The following is a 16,551-nucleotide window of genomic DNA, read 5'->3' as shown; positions in this document are numbered from 1 at the left end:
TGTGTAATGACAAAAGGAATTACCTAAGTGAAAAAAACTAGAATAAAATGATATGGTATCTTTGCAGTACAATAAACTGACTCCAAATTTGATACAAAACAGCATGTCAATTCACACAAGCCATTTGGAATTCTTAAGAAATAACCGTTTTGAAATCTGTGGTTCTCTAAGACTTAAGGCACTTAAATACTTAAATAAGAAGCTAAGAACAATCTGTCTCCTGCGGCTTCTATTTCTTATCAGGGCCTAAAATAACTAAATAGAAAGACAAGCACACCCCCTTTAGCCCTTCCCATATTCCTAATGCTTTCCCTCGTAGAAACTCGCTGATTCACCGCCTGCCCAGGTGCTCTGGGACAGAGGGCCACAGGCAGGAAGATGCTGGCCCCATTCTCGGCACATTCGCACCCCGCATGGAAGTGCTGAAGAGAGGATGCCACTACGGGCTGAGAGTAAATCTGACATAAGAGACATTAATGGATTGGCTATTTTCCCAACATTTACATACACAGCAATCATTTAAAGGTGACTTCCTCATTTTCACCAAGCCACTATGCCAAATAAGGCAGCTCAAGCAGATATTTTCATAACACCGACCCCACTGGGATATACATTCCCAAGGACAGTCAGTGAAACAGATTTATTACAAAAAATGTTTCCTCCTAATGGGATGAGAAAACAGAATAGCTCTGGATGATGACCTCTCTTTCAAAATAAAGTCAAATTTAAGATGAGAAAAAGTTCTGCAATTCACCCCAATCCTAACAACCTGTGTTGTACAGCAAAATTATGTTTGATGAGAACAATCAGTGGCAAACATGGCTATAAAACTCTGCTCAAAGCCTAGCTAAAGAAAAATGTCTTACACAAAACATCAAAAGAACTTAAACTCAGACACAAAGAAAATTTGTATTTTTCCTTATAGATACAGATCAATACTAAGTAAGCTCCAAATTTGATATCGTCTTATAAGTTCATTTAGATTTTTTTGTTTTTATGACCCTGGACTCCCCAGAATTACCAAGTTTTTTTGCCTTAGCTAACACAGTTTCAATCAAACAAACATCAGGCCTGAAGGGGGTGGCCAGATCTATGTGGGGATTTACACAAAATCCACATCCAAAAATAATTACAACAATTAGTCTGTCGTTACTGCAATGTGATTTTCAACTTCCATGAAAATGAAATCAGGAGCATCCCTCCTTTCCTCAAATTTCATGTGTGAAAAACTCCATTGCCCTGATCCTGCAATTAATACATACACAAAAACCTGCACCTCAACGTTCACAGCAGCATTCCTGACAACAGCCAAAAAGTGCAAACCACCCAGATGCCCATCAACTGATGATGGATCAACAGAATGTGGGCCATCCATACCTCGGCACATCACGCAGCCATGAAAAGGAACAAAGCACTGGGCAAAAGCTACAATGTGGGTGATGCCACAGGATTCCATTTAGAGTCAAGGTCCACAACAGGCACATCCACGAGGACGGAGATGAGCTGGGTGCCGGGGCTGGAGGCTGGGAGAATGGAAAGTGACTGTTGATGGGCACAGGGCTTCTTCTGGGGGTAATAAAAAATATTCTAGAATTAGTCCGAAGTGATGACTGTACAACCTTGAGAATATACTAAAAACCACTGAGACGTATGCTTTAAAACAGTCAATTTTATGGTATATAAATTAGATCTCAACTTGGAAAAAAAAAAAAAGATCAACTCAACGTCTCTTTCTCTCTTCCCGCCATTCTGCCATCTGAATCCTAGCAATTTGTATTAGAGGTAAAAGCAATTTTTGTGGAAAACATTGTTTTCAATGTTTCAGATATGGTAATGAGTCTTCCTAACAGGAAAGCCTTTGTTCAGTAGACAAAGCAACATCGAGTTGCTAGGAAAAATCAACAACTCAGACACAGAGGCAGAAAAACTGAGTTCTTCCTAGTAAGTAAGGAAAACACATGCTTTACAACTCCACGCACAAAGCTAAGTCTGTTTGGTTCTTTCTTTTCTCCACGCTGTAGTCACTGACAGTCATCTGGTCACTTACGGTGACAGGATGAAGGGCACACAGAGGCTCTCAGGGGAAGAGGGCTCTGAAAGGCACACTGCGCAGGCCGAGGGCCAGGCAGGAGGGCACCTCAGACCCCTGCAGGAGAGAGCCCCCGCTAGGAGTCCAAGTAGGACAAACAGCTTCACATCCTTCCAGATCTCGGGGGAAATGGGCAATGCATCCTGTGCCATGGAACCCATGGAAGCCGCGTCCTCTAGCCCAGCAACCTGCCTCTGAGAGCCCACGTCCAGACACTGATCCAAGAGACATGAAAACACAGCAGGCCAATGCTAGTTTCAATAATGAAAGGTTACAGGGGGCCATCCCTGGAAAGCATCCAGACCCAATGAAATAAGCAAAACTGGCTAAAAATGACTCTGTCCATCTGCACTAACGTGGAAAGATTTCTACTGTGTAGGGGAAAGAAGTGAGTTATAAAATCATGAAATGTGCACCAAAAAACCCCAAAAGGTTTAGAGATCTCAGAATGGTGGGATCACAGTTATTTTCCCTTTAATCTTCATTTTTATACTGTATCACTATCTTTTTTTTTTTTTTTTTTGAGACAGAGTCTCTGACGCCCAGGCTGGAGTACAGTGGTGCGATCTCAGCTCACTGCAACCTCTGCCACCCAGGTTCAAGCAATTCTCCCACATCAGCCTCCCAAGTAGCTGGGATTACAGGCACCTGTCACCGTGCCCGACTAATTTTTGTAGTTTTAGTAGAGATGGGGTTTCACCATTTTGGCCAGGCTGGTCTTGAACTCCTGACCTCATGATCCACCTGCCTCAGCCTCCCAAAGTGCTGGAATTACAGGTGTGAGCCACTGAGCCTGTCCTATACTGTATCACTTTTTTTTTTTTTTTGAGATGGAGTTTCCTCTATTGCCCAGGCTGGATGCAATGGCATGATCTCGGTTCACCGCAACCTCCACCTCCCAGGCTCAAGCGATTCTCCTGCCTCAGCCTCCCAAGTAGCTGGGATTACAGGCACCTGCCACCACACCCAGCTAATTTTGTATTTTCAGTAGAGACAGGGTTTCTCCATGTTGGCCAGGCTGGTCTCGAACTCCCGACTTCAGGTGATCCGCCCGCCTCAGCCTCCCAAAGTGCTGGGATTACAGGCGTGAGCCACCGTGCCTGGCCACTGTATCACTTCTTTAAAAAACAACAAAATTTCTAAAAGGCAAAACAAACAAACAATTGTACTGGCGCTCTGGCCGAGGAAAGCCGCCCTGGACGCACCTTCCGAGTTCAGGGTGATGAGCGTGACGTTGCTCCCGATGCTCTGACTGCCCGCCTGCCCACAGCTGGACACAGAGTCGCTGGCCTCCGAGCCGCTCTCCCCGTCCTCGTGGTGGCTGTCTTCTTGGCCCGGCACCTTCACCACAATGGTGTTCTGCCGACGCCCAGGCACAGCGCTAAACGGGAAAAAAAACACACCAGCCCGATGTGGTAAGAGCCGCAAGCAGCACGCGAAGGTCAGCGCTTTCCTTATCGCAAAATCTAACTGTGTGTGGACCAGTGGATCACACAGCCTTCCCATACCGCTCTCTCTACCAAGATTAATAGCAACTCCATGGGAGAAAATGGCCTGGGGCTGAAAGAAACTGTATAAAATAAAACTTAACCATTTAAAGAAAATGTTTGTATCACAAAAGGAGTAAAATCATACTCACTGGGACTCAGGCCTAGCATGCTGCCTTCTGAGTTCAGCAGTCATCCCATAAAATGCTAGTAAGAGTCTTTTTTCAGGCGAGGTTAAAGGAAAGACTAAATGAGGAAAACTGTGCCCAGAGGCCTGGGTCAATTCGAGCCATGCTGCTGGGCTCGCTGGAGATGGCTCCACCTCGCAATGCGAGCAGCACTCCCACGTACGCCCACGGGCAAAAAACCCTGAAGGGGCTTAAAAAACCCACTGAGATCCCATCGGAGCTGCCATCATCCCAAGGGCTGCTGATGTGGAAGGACAGAACACTGCTGGCAAAGCAGGGCGAGGCCACCTCCACAAGTGCTCAAAAAAAGGATGATTTAGAGACTCACTACTTCCCTTTTTTAATGACCCTTTCAACATCCTCTACCGTGGACGGCTACGCACCAGGAGGAGAAAGGAGCACAATTTCTCTATTTGCAAAGTCAAAAAAAAGGGTGTTGAAAACACTGGCCGCACCCAGAGGAGGGCGCTGCACTCTGCACTTTCTGGCCTGGATTCTCTAGAGCGCTGTCCACGCTGAACCTGATCTCAACACTGGCTATCTGCCTGGCTGACCTCAGTGCAAAGCCCCTGAGGCACAGCTGACCCTGGCACCTCCTCACCGCCCATCACCAACTCCTCTCCCTTCACCCCACGTATCAGACCCTTGCGACCACAGCTGCGGCCCTGGAGAACTGAGCTAAGACAATACAGAAAGGGGACGAAGCTGGAGGAGGAGGAATCCACAAAGGAGACTGAGAGAAAAAGCAAATAGAACTTTGTGAAGACACAGATGGGAAAGAAAAAGCAACAGCATCCTCAGGGGTTCACGCAGCCCCAGGGGCACTCCTGGGGACAGCAGGGCCTGGATGCCAGCCAGAGGCCACTGCACAGCCTTCCCCTCACACAGAGCGGGGACGGTGTCTTCTGTCCACTCCCACCTCTGACCAAAGTTCCATTCAAAATGTCTCAAGAGAAAAAGGTATAAGAAAAAAGTCATAAACTCAACATGCCTGCACCACTTAGCAACCGTGGGAGAGGGCGTCTGTTTGCCTGACACGCTCTGCACAGACAGACGTGAGGACCACTGAGCTAGGTGGGAGGATGAGCGCTTTCACAGACTGCTGTGAGGAGACAGAGCCAGCCCCCTCCACAACCCCGGCCAGCACGAGACACACAAGTCCCCGGCGGCAGCTGCCCCTGGTGTGGCTGGACTCAGCATTCGGCATCGCCCAGCCTGCCCTCCCCGACCTCAGAGAGCTGGGGCGGTGCCTGCCAGGCTCAACCCTGTGACCACAGAGATGAAGCGTGTGCTGGACTGTGCCCTGGCTTGGGGACGTTGACTTATTCTCACGGGACTCCGCACAGTGGCAGGGAAAGGTGGGGTTGGTGTCGGGCTACTGACTTGCTAATGACATTTTCCAGGGAAGCCGGTGCCCTGTTGCTCAAGGGGTCTTCCATCTTGGCTACAATGGCGTTCTGCCGATCATTGTTGAGTATTACTGTAGTCTGGGGGACGACGCTAGGGAACAAAAGAATCACAAAGAAAAAGAAGGCCTTAAAACAACAACATTCATGGTAAGAGCACATAAGAGTCATTCAACACAGTCCACTCCCAGGGACCCGCACTGAGGGGGAGGCCTAAGAGTCATTCAACATAGTCCACTCCCAGGGACCCGTCCTGAGGGGGAAGGAGCCCCAAATGCTAAGGAAGAATAAACTGGAGATGGGGTTTTTAGCAGAACGTAACTTTTCCTAATTGTTGGTGTTCTGTCTGCACAACTGGATAGCACAGGACAGCTGGGCTGAGGATGCTGAACTTGTGACAGAATAGACTGCAACCGCACCAGCTGTTATCGCACCCAGTTAATAAAGCTTCTAGGGTGGCACACTTGCATGAGAACTGGCTTGACATTTTCAGTCACTCCATCCCAACTCATTCCTATGGGACAGATCTAACATTCGTAACCACGTAAGTGTTGGTATCATTCCAAAACGGTAGCGCCCTGGAAAGAAAGGGGCAAACATCACGTTGGACTTGGGATGGAAGGACACACATGCTGCCTCCAGGTCCTGCAGGAACATGTGTGAGCTACAACCAAAGGGCTCAGGGTTCTGCTTTGAAGGAAAAGATTCTACAAAAGAACAGACCATGGCCCAGAAACCACCAAGCCTGGCGCCACCCTGGAGGAAGCACGAGTGTGTTCAGACAGGCGGCAGCTAACACAGCTTCATCTTAAAGTACAGACTCACCCACGGTTTTCAATCATGCGTTTTTAAGCCTTAGCACTTTCTGGTCACAAGGGATATCTAAGGTCCGCTTTGTTGTGGAAGGCTGGGGAGAGAAAGAACTAGCACTAGAAATACAACGTGATTATCACCTGACGATAAAACTCCATTCTTGGATTTCACTCTCCAAAAACCAACCTGGGAAGCCTGCCTTTCTGTGATCTGCACATAGGAAATTCTAGCCTAGTATCACTGTAACTGTCCCCACACTGAGTGCCAGCACAGCACCACGCCATGCTCAAGTAACTCACAGGACCACCAGGTTTTCTCCTAAAATAAAGGCATAATCAACTCCATTTCATTCAAAAATATGATTTTTTAAATTCCTCTACTTGTTATTGGTGACACCTAACGTTAACACAGCAAAACCTGACAAATGACCTATAGGTCAGGTATGGAAAGTAACCCAGGTGGCTTTTGGCTTGCTCACCACAGTCACCTACAGGCTGTGACAGTCCTATGCTCCTCAGAGATGTAGAACTGGAGAGGTTACCTGGCTTGCACGAGCTTGGTATGTTCCCCAAGTGGAGGCTATGGAACACAGGTGGCCCCGGGATCCTAGGCTCACAGCATGTGAGAAGGCTGGTGTCCCCGGGATCCTAGGCTCACAGCATGTCCACACATGCATTCATTCTCTCCCCCCATGAGCAACTGAAGAAGGACGGTGCTGCTGAGTAGCCAACAGTCCCCTGATGACTATTCACAGTGGCCACTGGCACACTGACAGTCTGAGAAGAAATTTTAAGAGAGTAAAATGTATTCAGGCCACCATTTGGCAAGGTCATTTGACCAAATATACCTTTTTTTCCTTGAAGATCCTTATTAAGGTGAAGGAAATCATATTCTAAGACAACCAGCTCCCAACTGGAATAATGTGCCCCTCGGGTGCCCCACAGCTTTCTGGGGGGCTCATGGATGCAAACAGCTCTCAGCAACGCAGTCTCCAGATCCCCACCTTCCAGAATGTCCTGTTGCCTAAAGATGACTCTCCTTGAGCGAGTATCTCAATGTGTGTGTTCCCCTCCACAAAGCCCTTTTCCCACCTAAAAAACAACCTCTGCTCTGAGCACACTGGATGCACCATCCACCTAGGGCACAGACCCCAGGAGCCAGCGCAGGGCCACCTGAACACCAGCACGGGCGTGACAAAACCAGCACCTCACCGGCTGACTAGAAAGCCCTTGGTAAGTCAGCTGGGTTGCAATCTTTGCTTTCAACAAAATAGACAGAGATCATCAAAAACAGTTTCTGAGGACAGACCACTGAGACCCCTGGCACACAACTCAAAGAAGCCAAGGACTCCTTCCTCTCCCACATATTACTGATGGGACCCAAGTTTCCCAGCACCCAGAGCTATAAAAACCAAAAACAGCAGGACCAACATGGAATCCTGTCTCATCTAAGCAGTCAAACATAATCATCCATTGATTCAATAATTAACCAAAAAGCCCTATCCAGCTCTTCAAAAATACATTCCTAGTATTTTATTATCAAGAATTAGTTCTAAGTGGGTGACATATTCACGTTCTTCTGTTCAACCATTGTAGTTGAACAAATCTGGATTGAACCTTCAATCCAGAAGGCTTTTTTTTGTTGTTTTTTTTTTTTTTTTTTTTTTTTTAGCACTTAGGGCCTTATGGTTAGGAACATAAATTTTTTCAGCTTCGATTTACATCCCTATTTCTGTTGCAAAGGCATACGACAGCCAGGCTAACAGGATAAAATTTTGTGAGGGAAATGAAATGGAAACGAAAATTCAAAGAACAGAAAAGTGACATAACATTCGACTGCCAAAAGCTCATTGGTGAGACGTTCAAAATCCATCATGATATTTAGATTATAATGGAAAAATTAAAAAAAAAATAAACCAGTTTTGTTTTTAAAGATCAATATTATAATATGCTGTAAAAGTAAATTATTTTAATGTTTAAAAAATGCCAGAAACTACATGCTTTCAACTAACGCGATTTAAATCAACCTCAAATTGCACAAAAGAATACTTTTTTTAAATTATGGAACATCTTTATCACATTAAGGAGGATGCAGTCCCTATCTAAGGACTGATGTGGAAAAAGTGCCACAACAATACTAAGTGACAAAAAACACAGCTAAGTCCAGCCGCGCATGTATGTGCATGGAGATGTGTCTGGAAGGACAGGTAAGTCCAGCCGCACACGTGCGTGCATGGAGACGTGTCTGGGTGTCTGGAAGGACAGGTAAGTCCAGCCGCGCACGTGCGTGCATGGAGACGTGTCTGGGTGTCTGGAAGGACAGGTAAGTCCAGCCGCGCACGTGCGTGCATGGAGATGTGTCTGGGTGTCTGGAAGGACAGGTAAGTCCAGCCGCGCACGTGCGTGCATGGAGATGTGTCTGGAAGGACAGGTAAGTACAGCCGTGCAAGTGCGTGCATGGAGACGTGTCTGGAAGGACAGGTAAGTACAGCCGCGCACGTGCGTGCATGGAGACGTGTCTGGAAGGCCTGGTAAGTACAGCCGCGCATGTGCGGTCATGGAGACGTGTCTGGAAGGACAGGTAAGTACAGCCGCGCACGTGCGTGCATGGAGACGTGTCTGGGTGTCTGGAAGGACAGGCAAGTACAGCCGCGCACGTGCGTGCATGGAGACACGTCTGGAAGGACAGGTAAGTACAGCCGCGCACGTGCGTGTATGGAGACGCGTCTGGAAGGACAGGTAAGTACAGCCGCGCACGTGCATGCATGGAGATGTGTCTGGAAGAACAGGTGAGTCCAGCCGCGCACGTGCGTGCATGGAGACGTGTCTGGAAGGACAGGTGAGTCCAGCTGCGCACGTGCGTGCATGGAGATGTGTCTGGAAGGACAGCAAGAAACTGAGAAGCAGGTCATCGAGCCTCAGGAGCCGGGTCTGCAGCACCTTCATGGCACAGACAGCAGCCCACGCAGAGAAGCTATTAACCTATTCAAGGCCACACAGCCACTGAATGGCAAAATTAGGTCTGAGGCCAAAGTCCCCCTGCGACAGACAGCTGACATTCCTAACCGAAACCACTCACTGCCCCCACAACCCTCAGCACTTTTTCATCTATTTTGCCATGTCCTTACTATGCTTTAGTTTTCCATGTGGCCTTCCCCTGTACAGGGGTCCTTCTGTTCATCCAATGAAGTCTCCCAAAGTCCCTAGAAGAATGCACAGGACATGGGTGAAGACTGTTTGGGACACGGAGGAATTCAAGAGTGAGCTTCCCATTTTGGAGGGAAATGCCTCTCGATCCGCTGGTTCACATGCTGCTGCTCTGCATGCTGAAAGCAAAGACTGAGAATCCCGACCCAGAGCAGAATCCACCGAGCAGGATGCCAAGAGACAGCCTAGAATGTTCTCATCCACTGTGCGGGGTCAGTTCTGAATTCCACCAGGAAGTGCTAAACTAAAGGTGACTTAAAGTCTGAGGGCTGACTGGTGGGAGCCGGCAGCCACCATGAGACCCAGCCAAGAGTGGGCACTCAGGGACTCACCAGGAAGTAACAGTCCTGATTCTGCTGAGCTCAAGGAGTACTGAGTGCTTCGTGTGCATGGTCTCACTCCCAGCCATCCTGGCTACTTCACCCACTTTACCACGAAGACATGGTCTCACTCCCAGCCATCCTGGCTATTTCACCCACTTTACCACGAAGACATGGTCTCACTCCCAGCCATCCTGGCTATTTCACCCACTTTACCACGAACACATGGTCTCACTCCCAGCCATCTTGGCTATTTCACCCACTTTACCACGAAGACACTGATGCTCAGAAAGATCAGGATCTGTCCCAGGTCTCACCATTTATTGGTGACAGAACCTGTGTTCAAAACTAAGTATTTCTCATGCTTTTAGTCACTTGCTGGACAAGAACAGCAATGATCCTATTTCAACTACTGCTACAACTCACCCTTTCAGTGTTTGAGTTTTTTAACTGTTTTACTTTGATGGATTTAAAACAAAACCTCTTCAGCCAGGTGCGGTGGCTCACACCTGTAATCCCAACACTTTGGGAGGCTGAAGCAGGCAGATGGCTTGAGCCCAGGAGTTCAAGACCAGCCTGGGCAACACAGTGAGACCCCATTTCTACAAAACATCTTCCACTTTGAAAGCTGTCATGGCAAACATTTTCTACGCTGAGCTTATAAAGTGGCCTTCCATTTCTCTTCTGCTTCAGGGAACCCACCTCATCACAGAGCCCTAAGCACCTGCCCTGTGCTCTGGGCAACTGGCATGGCGGCCCCTGTTGCTCGTGGACCACACAAAATGGAGCACATGTGAACAGACATCAACAGGCTTTGTCCAAGTACATGCAAAACCAGCCACCAAGATACAACATAAAATTAAAAATCTTGAGAAATGAAGTATTTAAACTGTTTTCACAGATTTGTGTTTGCCATGTTTTATTACAAAAGGAAATGAAAACTAAGTTATTCTGAAGCAGAGCCTTGAAAACCTATGCAATGGTTCAGTGCAGACAACGACACAGGGAGGAGGGAAGGACGGGAGGGCAACGCTGAGGACCAGAGCCCAGCCGGTGCCCAGGACGAGGGCCCAGCAACACTCAGAACCAGAGCCCAGCCGGCGCCCAGCACGAGGGACCAGCAACACTCAGAACCAGAGCCCAGCTGGCACCCGGACGAGGGCCCAGCAACACTCAGAACCAGAGCCCAGCTGGCACCTGGACGAGGGCCCAGCCAGCACTTCAGAGCAGCAGAACATCCAACTCATGCAGCCAGTGAGCAGAACCCGAGAACCCTCGCAGCAGAGGTTAGCATCGGAAGCCATCTCCAACTAAGTGGCACAGGCAGCTGAGACGCCAGGTGGGTCCCGGTCTCAGGCAGTGACTAGGCTCCATGAAAGCTGTCAAATGTGGAAATGACGGGGCGAGAGAGCCACCTGATCTACAGTGGTGACTCCAGACACCGCCGTCGGTGCCTGCTGGACACACACCTCTGCCTGGGCACAAATGATCACAGGACAGAGAACAGACTCTGTTCTCCGCCTAACCCTCAACTGACATGGAGATGCTGAGAGGACAACCTGAGGAGAAAGCAAGCACCAGCCCTCCAAAGATGAGTTTAAACAACTTTCAAATGCCCCAGGGCCAAACCCGCTAAATGTGCGTCTAACACGTCTGCACTGAATGCTCAGCAAGTGAGAAGCGCACCCTGGGCACCGCAGGAACCCCAGCCTCCAGGGGCTCCTGCTCCAGCTCACGGCATGAACAAGGCCGGGCGCGCTGCTTCCCCTTGGCGCCCCGCCCAGCCCAAGATCTTGACCCAGAGCTTGTTACCTGTGGAGTCAATCACCGACCACTCCCATTCACGCCGCAGTATCTGGCTGTTTTCTACGGCAGGGAGAGGAGGAACTCCATCAGGATATCTGATGTATATTTGAACAAGTACAAGTTTTTGTCTCCTTCCCACCCAGAGTGCAGCCTCACCACGTGACACTCTGCCACCAGGTAGGCATCCCTTTTATAATTAAAGTAATTATCATCAAGTGCAGGTTAGAAAAGCTGATACTACTTTTCTAATTTTTATGAATTCTCTCAAGGAAAAGTATTTCAACAACAGCCAGGTAAAAAGAATTAAGTAATTTTTTCTTTCTACTTATTAGGAAAAAATGGACAGATTTCTTTTAAACTCCAGTACCTGTTCCCTAAGAACATTTTCTCCCATGGACATTTATGCTCCTACATAACACACAAGGACCGGGGCCAAATAAAAGAAGAAACTGGTTTGACGTAATGTACTTACAAAAAGAGGAGCTGCTCAGAGCTTCAGCAGGAGGAAAAGCAGGCCCCCCAAAAACCCCCAGGCCAGGGCAGCCCACAGCCTACTTCCCTAGCCGTCAGGGGCTGTCCCGGGAGCCCCCGCACATCCAGACTGCATTTCCCAAGCCCCTTCTGTGCACACACGGCCCTGTGGCCAGACTCCATTGATGGACTCTAACAGGTGAGACGTGTGTCACTTCCAGGACACAGGTTTTAAAAACAGGATGCACCTTTTCACACCTCTCCCCTTCCCAGACTGAGGACCCCAAGGCCATAGGGTGAGCACATGATAGAAGGCTCAGGCATCAGAGGCACCCAGGGCAGTTGTGGGAGGACCAGAATCGCCCACACTGCACCCTGAACATAAGCAAGATGCACCCTCCCACCGTGCTAATCACAAGTCCAGGGGACCCTCTACTGCCATGGCTCATGTCACCTAATCAATACAATCAGCACTCAGACTAATCAAACATTTACTGAAAGTATATTTCTACTGTTTGCAGGTTTGAGGGGCTTTTTATTTTATTTTATTTTTATACACGGGGTCTCACTATGCTGCCCAGACTGGTCTCAAATGATCCTCCCACCTCAGTCTCCCGAGTTGCTGGGATTCAGGCCTAAGCCACTGTACCACGCTAAAGATTAAAAAGTCATAAAAACATGATCTAACAAAAAATACCCAGGGGTAAAAATAAATCGGCATTAAAATTTTCTTCCTAATATCTAATGAAATAAGCAAAACAGAATATAAAACCAACCCTCCAAATAACCACTGCACCAGAGAAACGGGACTAACCTAATGTAACAAACTTTAAAACCTCGTTGCTAAAGAAAGAAAGAAGCTTCTAGCTTCTGGCAATTGGCTTTGAGAGGCTCCTGATCTAACTCCTCACGCTGCTCTCCCCAAGGAGCCATGCTTGTGCTCCAACAGAGATCTGTGACTTCCACCCAACAGTCCCAAATCAGAATGCGAGCAGGTCAAGGACGGGTATGTTTTCTTCTTCTTTCCTAGAAGCTACACAAATGACTACTAGTGAGAGAGGGAAGCAGCGTCAGGACTGACTCCACAGAAGTCAGCACTCTGCAACGGCACAGGATGCGGGGCTCCTAGGCAACATGTTTGGGTGAAAAGCCGCCCAGGGCCCTTCGCATGCTCAGAGGACACAGTGCACCGCAGCACACCGCCGCGCTCCGCATCCTGGTCTCCAACACCAGGGCCCTCCAAACACCGCATCCTGGTCTCTAACGCCAGGGCCCTCCAAACACCGCATCCTGGTCTCTAACGCCAGGGCCCTCCAAACACCGCATCCTGGTCTCTAACGCCATCTTTCAATTCACGGAGAAACGGCTCATTCTAGGCTGGGACAAGCACTCACAATGAGCCCGGAGAAGCATTTGGTAGTGCTGTGCAAGTAAAAAGTGCTCAGGCCGGGCATGGTGGTTCACATCTGTAATCCCAGCACTTTGGGAGGCCAAGGCAGGCGGATCACCTGAGGTCAGGAGTTCGAGACCAGCCTGGTCAACATGGTGAAACCCCGTCTGTAATATAAATACAAAAAATTAGCAGCCGGGTGTGGTGGCACAGCCTGTAATTCCAGCTACTTGGGAGGTTGAGGTAGAAGAATTGCTTGAACCCAGGAGGCGGAGGTTACAGTAAGAGATCGCCCCACTGCACTCCAGCCTGGGCAACAAGAGCAAAACTCTGCCTCAAAAGAAAAAAAGGGAAAAAAAAAACCCACTAATGATGAAACACCTACAATGAAGAGGGAATGGAGGGAATGTCAAGGGGCACGGGAGCCAACTGACGAGCTGCCAATGGCCAAAGATGGAAGGATGTGAGCACCAGAATGAAGCAGAACTAGATTCTAACCCAGAGTGTAAAATACATCTCCATGAGCACACAATGATGGAAACGGATGAGTGAATAGGTGAATAAATGGGAAAGAAGAGACAAGGCTCCCGGGTAGACTGACAACAGTATCTGTGACACTCCACCCTCGAGGAGGTGGCACACAACTCCCCACTCCTTAACTGGGTGATGGGCATAGCAGCTTCCTTCCCAAGTGCAGGATGAAAGCTGAAAGAGTCACTTGACTGTGGAAAATGCTGAAGAGCACACCTCAGCCAGGTGACCCGCATCAGCATTAAGCACTGAGTCCTGCTGGCAGTGCTGGCCTGGACAGGATGCGATGAGAAGGACTTCACCTACGTGTCCTCCCTCCCCAAAACCCGTGACCCCCATCTAGTCAGGGGACAAATTCCAACAGAGGCACATCCTACAAAATAACCGACCCAATGCTCCTCCAAAAGTCGCCAAAAACAAGGAAGTGTGAGAAACGGTCATGGATCAGAGGAGCCCAGGGAGGCCTGGCAGCAGAGCATCCTGTGGACCCACAGACACGGAAACATACAGCGGGTACCATGAGGAACAGTGTGCGGACACACTCTAGAATTTAGGGGAAAAGAAAATAATCTTGAGAGACACAACACTAACTCAAGAAATTCTACATTTATTGAAGTGTTTTTTTTGTTTTGTTTTGTTTTTTTTGAGGAGTCTCACTCTGTCTCCCAGGCTGGAATGCAGTGGTACAATCTCGGCTCACTGCAACCTCCGCCTCCTAGGTTCAAGTGATTCTCCTGCCCCAACCTCCTGAGTAGCTGAGACTACAGGCGCCCGCTACCACACCTGGCTAATTTTTGTATTTTTAGTAGAGACGGGGTTTTGCCTCGTTAGCCAGGCTGGTCTCGAACTCCTGACTTCAGGTGATCCACCCTCCTCAGCCTCCCAAAGTGCTGGGATTATAGGCATGAGCCACCGTGCCTGGCAGTTCTATATTTATTAAAATAATTGAATTTATTATTAAAAACCTAGGCTTCACTGGCAAATTCTATCAAATTTTTTAAAAGAAATAAAACTAATCTCACAGAAACATTTTCAGAAAACAGACAATGAGGGGCAGCCTCCCAGCTCTGTTGCTGAGGTCAGCATTATCCTGATAACAAAAAGACATGGCAAAAAAAAGAAAACTGCAGACTAACATCTTGCACAAACACAGACGCAAAAACTCTTCATTAAATATTAGAAAACTGATCAGTATAGCAAAAGCACAATACATGTAGATGAAGTCAGGTTTATGATAAGAAAAATGCAAGGTTCGGTTAGCATTCGAAATCGACGTAATTCACTTTAACAAAAGAATCAAGAAGGATCACCATACCATCATCTCGGAAGATACAGAAAAGGCATGTGAAAATCCAATGTCCATTCGTTCATGAGAAAAAACTCCCATGAAACAAAGAATAGAAGGAAACTTCTTCAACCTGATTAAGAACATCTGGGAAAAATGTACTGGTAACATCAGACTTAATGGTGAAATGCTGGATGCTTTCACTCAAAGATCAGGAATAAGGCAAAAATATTTTTATAAAGAAAATACACTGAAATAAAGATCATGGCCAGCACATTAAAGTAAGAGACGGTATAGAAATTCTATAGGAAGAAGCAAAATTCTGTTTAAAGGTAACATAATTATGCATATTTTTTAAAAATCCTACAGAAAATCTAAAACAAGTTCATTTAGAAATGACACAGGATAAAGGTCAGTAAAGAAAAATCTATTGTACTGCTACATCCTTCCAATGAACAACTGGATACTGAAATTTAAAATACAATACCATTTATGATAGCATCTGTAAGTATGAAGTACTCAGAGATAAATGTAACAAAATATGCACAGAAGCTGAACACTGAAAACTGTATAACACTGCTAAGAGAAATTAAAGACCTCCATAAATGGAGAGACATACCATGTTCATGAATCAGAATACTCAATACTGTTAAGTTGGCACTTCCCCCAAATTGATCTACAGATTCAATACGATGCCAATCAATGAGTTCTGAGTTATTCTAAAACTAGAGAAGTGCTCCAAATTATTAGAATGTGCATAATCATTACAACATTTAAATTTATGTTTCTCGTTAGTTTGGTTATTAGATTGTATCTCTAAAGCATATGATTATGTTAATAATTCCCGAAGTTGTATGTATGTAAACTGTATCATACGATTATGTGAATAATTCCCGAAGTTGCAGGTATGTAAACTGTATGTTTTCTTTGGCTAGTACTCAGCCCTAGCATGTAGAGGGTGTCACTATTAGGTCACTTAAAGTATGCAGCTGGCTGGGCGCAGTGGCGCACGCCTGTAATCCCAATACTTTGGGAGGCCGAGGCAGGCAGATCATGAGGTCAGGAGATCGAGACCATCCTGGCTAACACGGTGAAACCCCGTCTCTACTAAAAATCCAAAAAATTAGCCGGGCATGGTGGCGGGCGCCTGTAGTCCCAGCTAGTGGGGAGGCTGAAGCAGGAGAATGGCGTGAACCTCGGAGGCGGAGGTTGCAGTGAGCCGAGATCGCGCCACTGCACTCCAGCCTGGGCGACAGAGGGAGACTCCATCTCAAAAAACAAAACAAAACAAAAGTATGCAGCAGTGCAAGGTAGTATAGACCAGTCAGGAAGAGAAACCACATGTACACGAAATTAAACGAAAGCAACCAAAATTCAATATTAAATAAGAAAAGAATTAAACAAAACCATCTTAGCTGAGACCAAACCATTTCTTCACAATTCACGCAGCTCTCCCTTGAGTTTGTCAGATTCTAAAGCCTATGAAATGCTATAATTTTGACTGAGAATGTCAATGACCCAAAACTGAAAAAACTGGTTTACCCTGGCCAAGACCTCTT

The 16,551-nt window shown here is 47.4% G+C and overlaps 1 protein-coding gene across 42 annotated transcripts in view; it reads right to left on the bottom strand.

The window, feature by feature from the left end:
• Nucleotides 1–16,551, bottom strand: part of BANP (BTG3 associated nuclear protein) — a 129,308-nt gene that overhangs the window by 68,180 nt on the left and 44,577 nt on the right. For 26 of the 42 annotated variants that reach the window (XM_016930341.4, XM_054668558.2, XM_054668560.2 and 23 more), the window contains 2 exons: nucleotides 5,148–5,264; nucleotides 3,295–3,470 (listed from right to left, as the gene is read on the bottom strand). In XM_016930341.4, the coding sequence (XP_016785830.2) occupies nucleotides 3,295–3,470; nucleotides 5,148–5,264 (293 nt within the window). Of the gene's footprint in view, nucleotides 1–3,294; nucleotides 3,471–5,147; nucleotides 5,265–5,995; nucleotides 6,078–16,551 lie in introns of all 42 variants that reach the window. The other 16 variants (XM_016930360.4, XM_063797956.1, XM_063797950.1 and 13 more) reach the window with 2 other exon arrangements.

Source organism: Pan troglodytes, chromosome 18 (genome assembly GCF_028858775.2).
Source record: "Pan troglodytes isolate AG18354 chromosome 18, NHGRI_mPanTro3-v2.0_pri, whole genome shotgun sequence".
NCBI classification, from domain to species: Eukaryota; Metazoa; Chordata; class Mammalia; order Primates; family Hominidae; genus Pan; species Pan troglodytes.
Note: the sequence above shows the minus strand (reverse complement) of the source record. Positions and strands in the feature narration are given on the sequence as shown.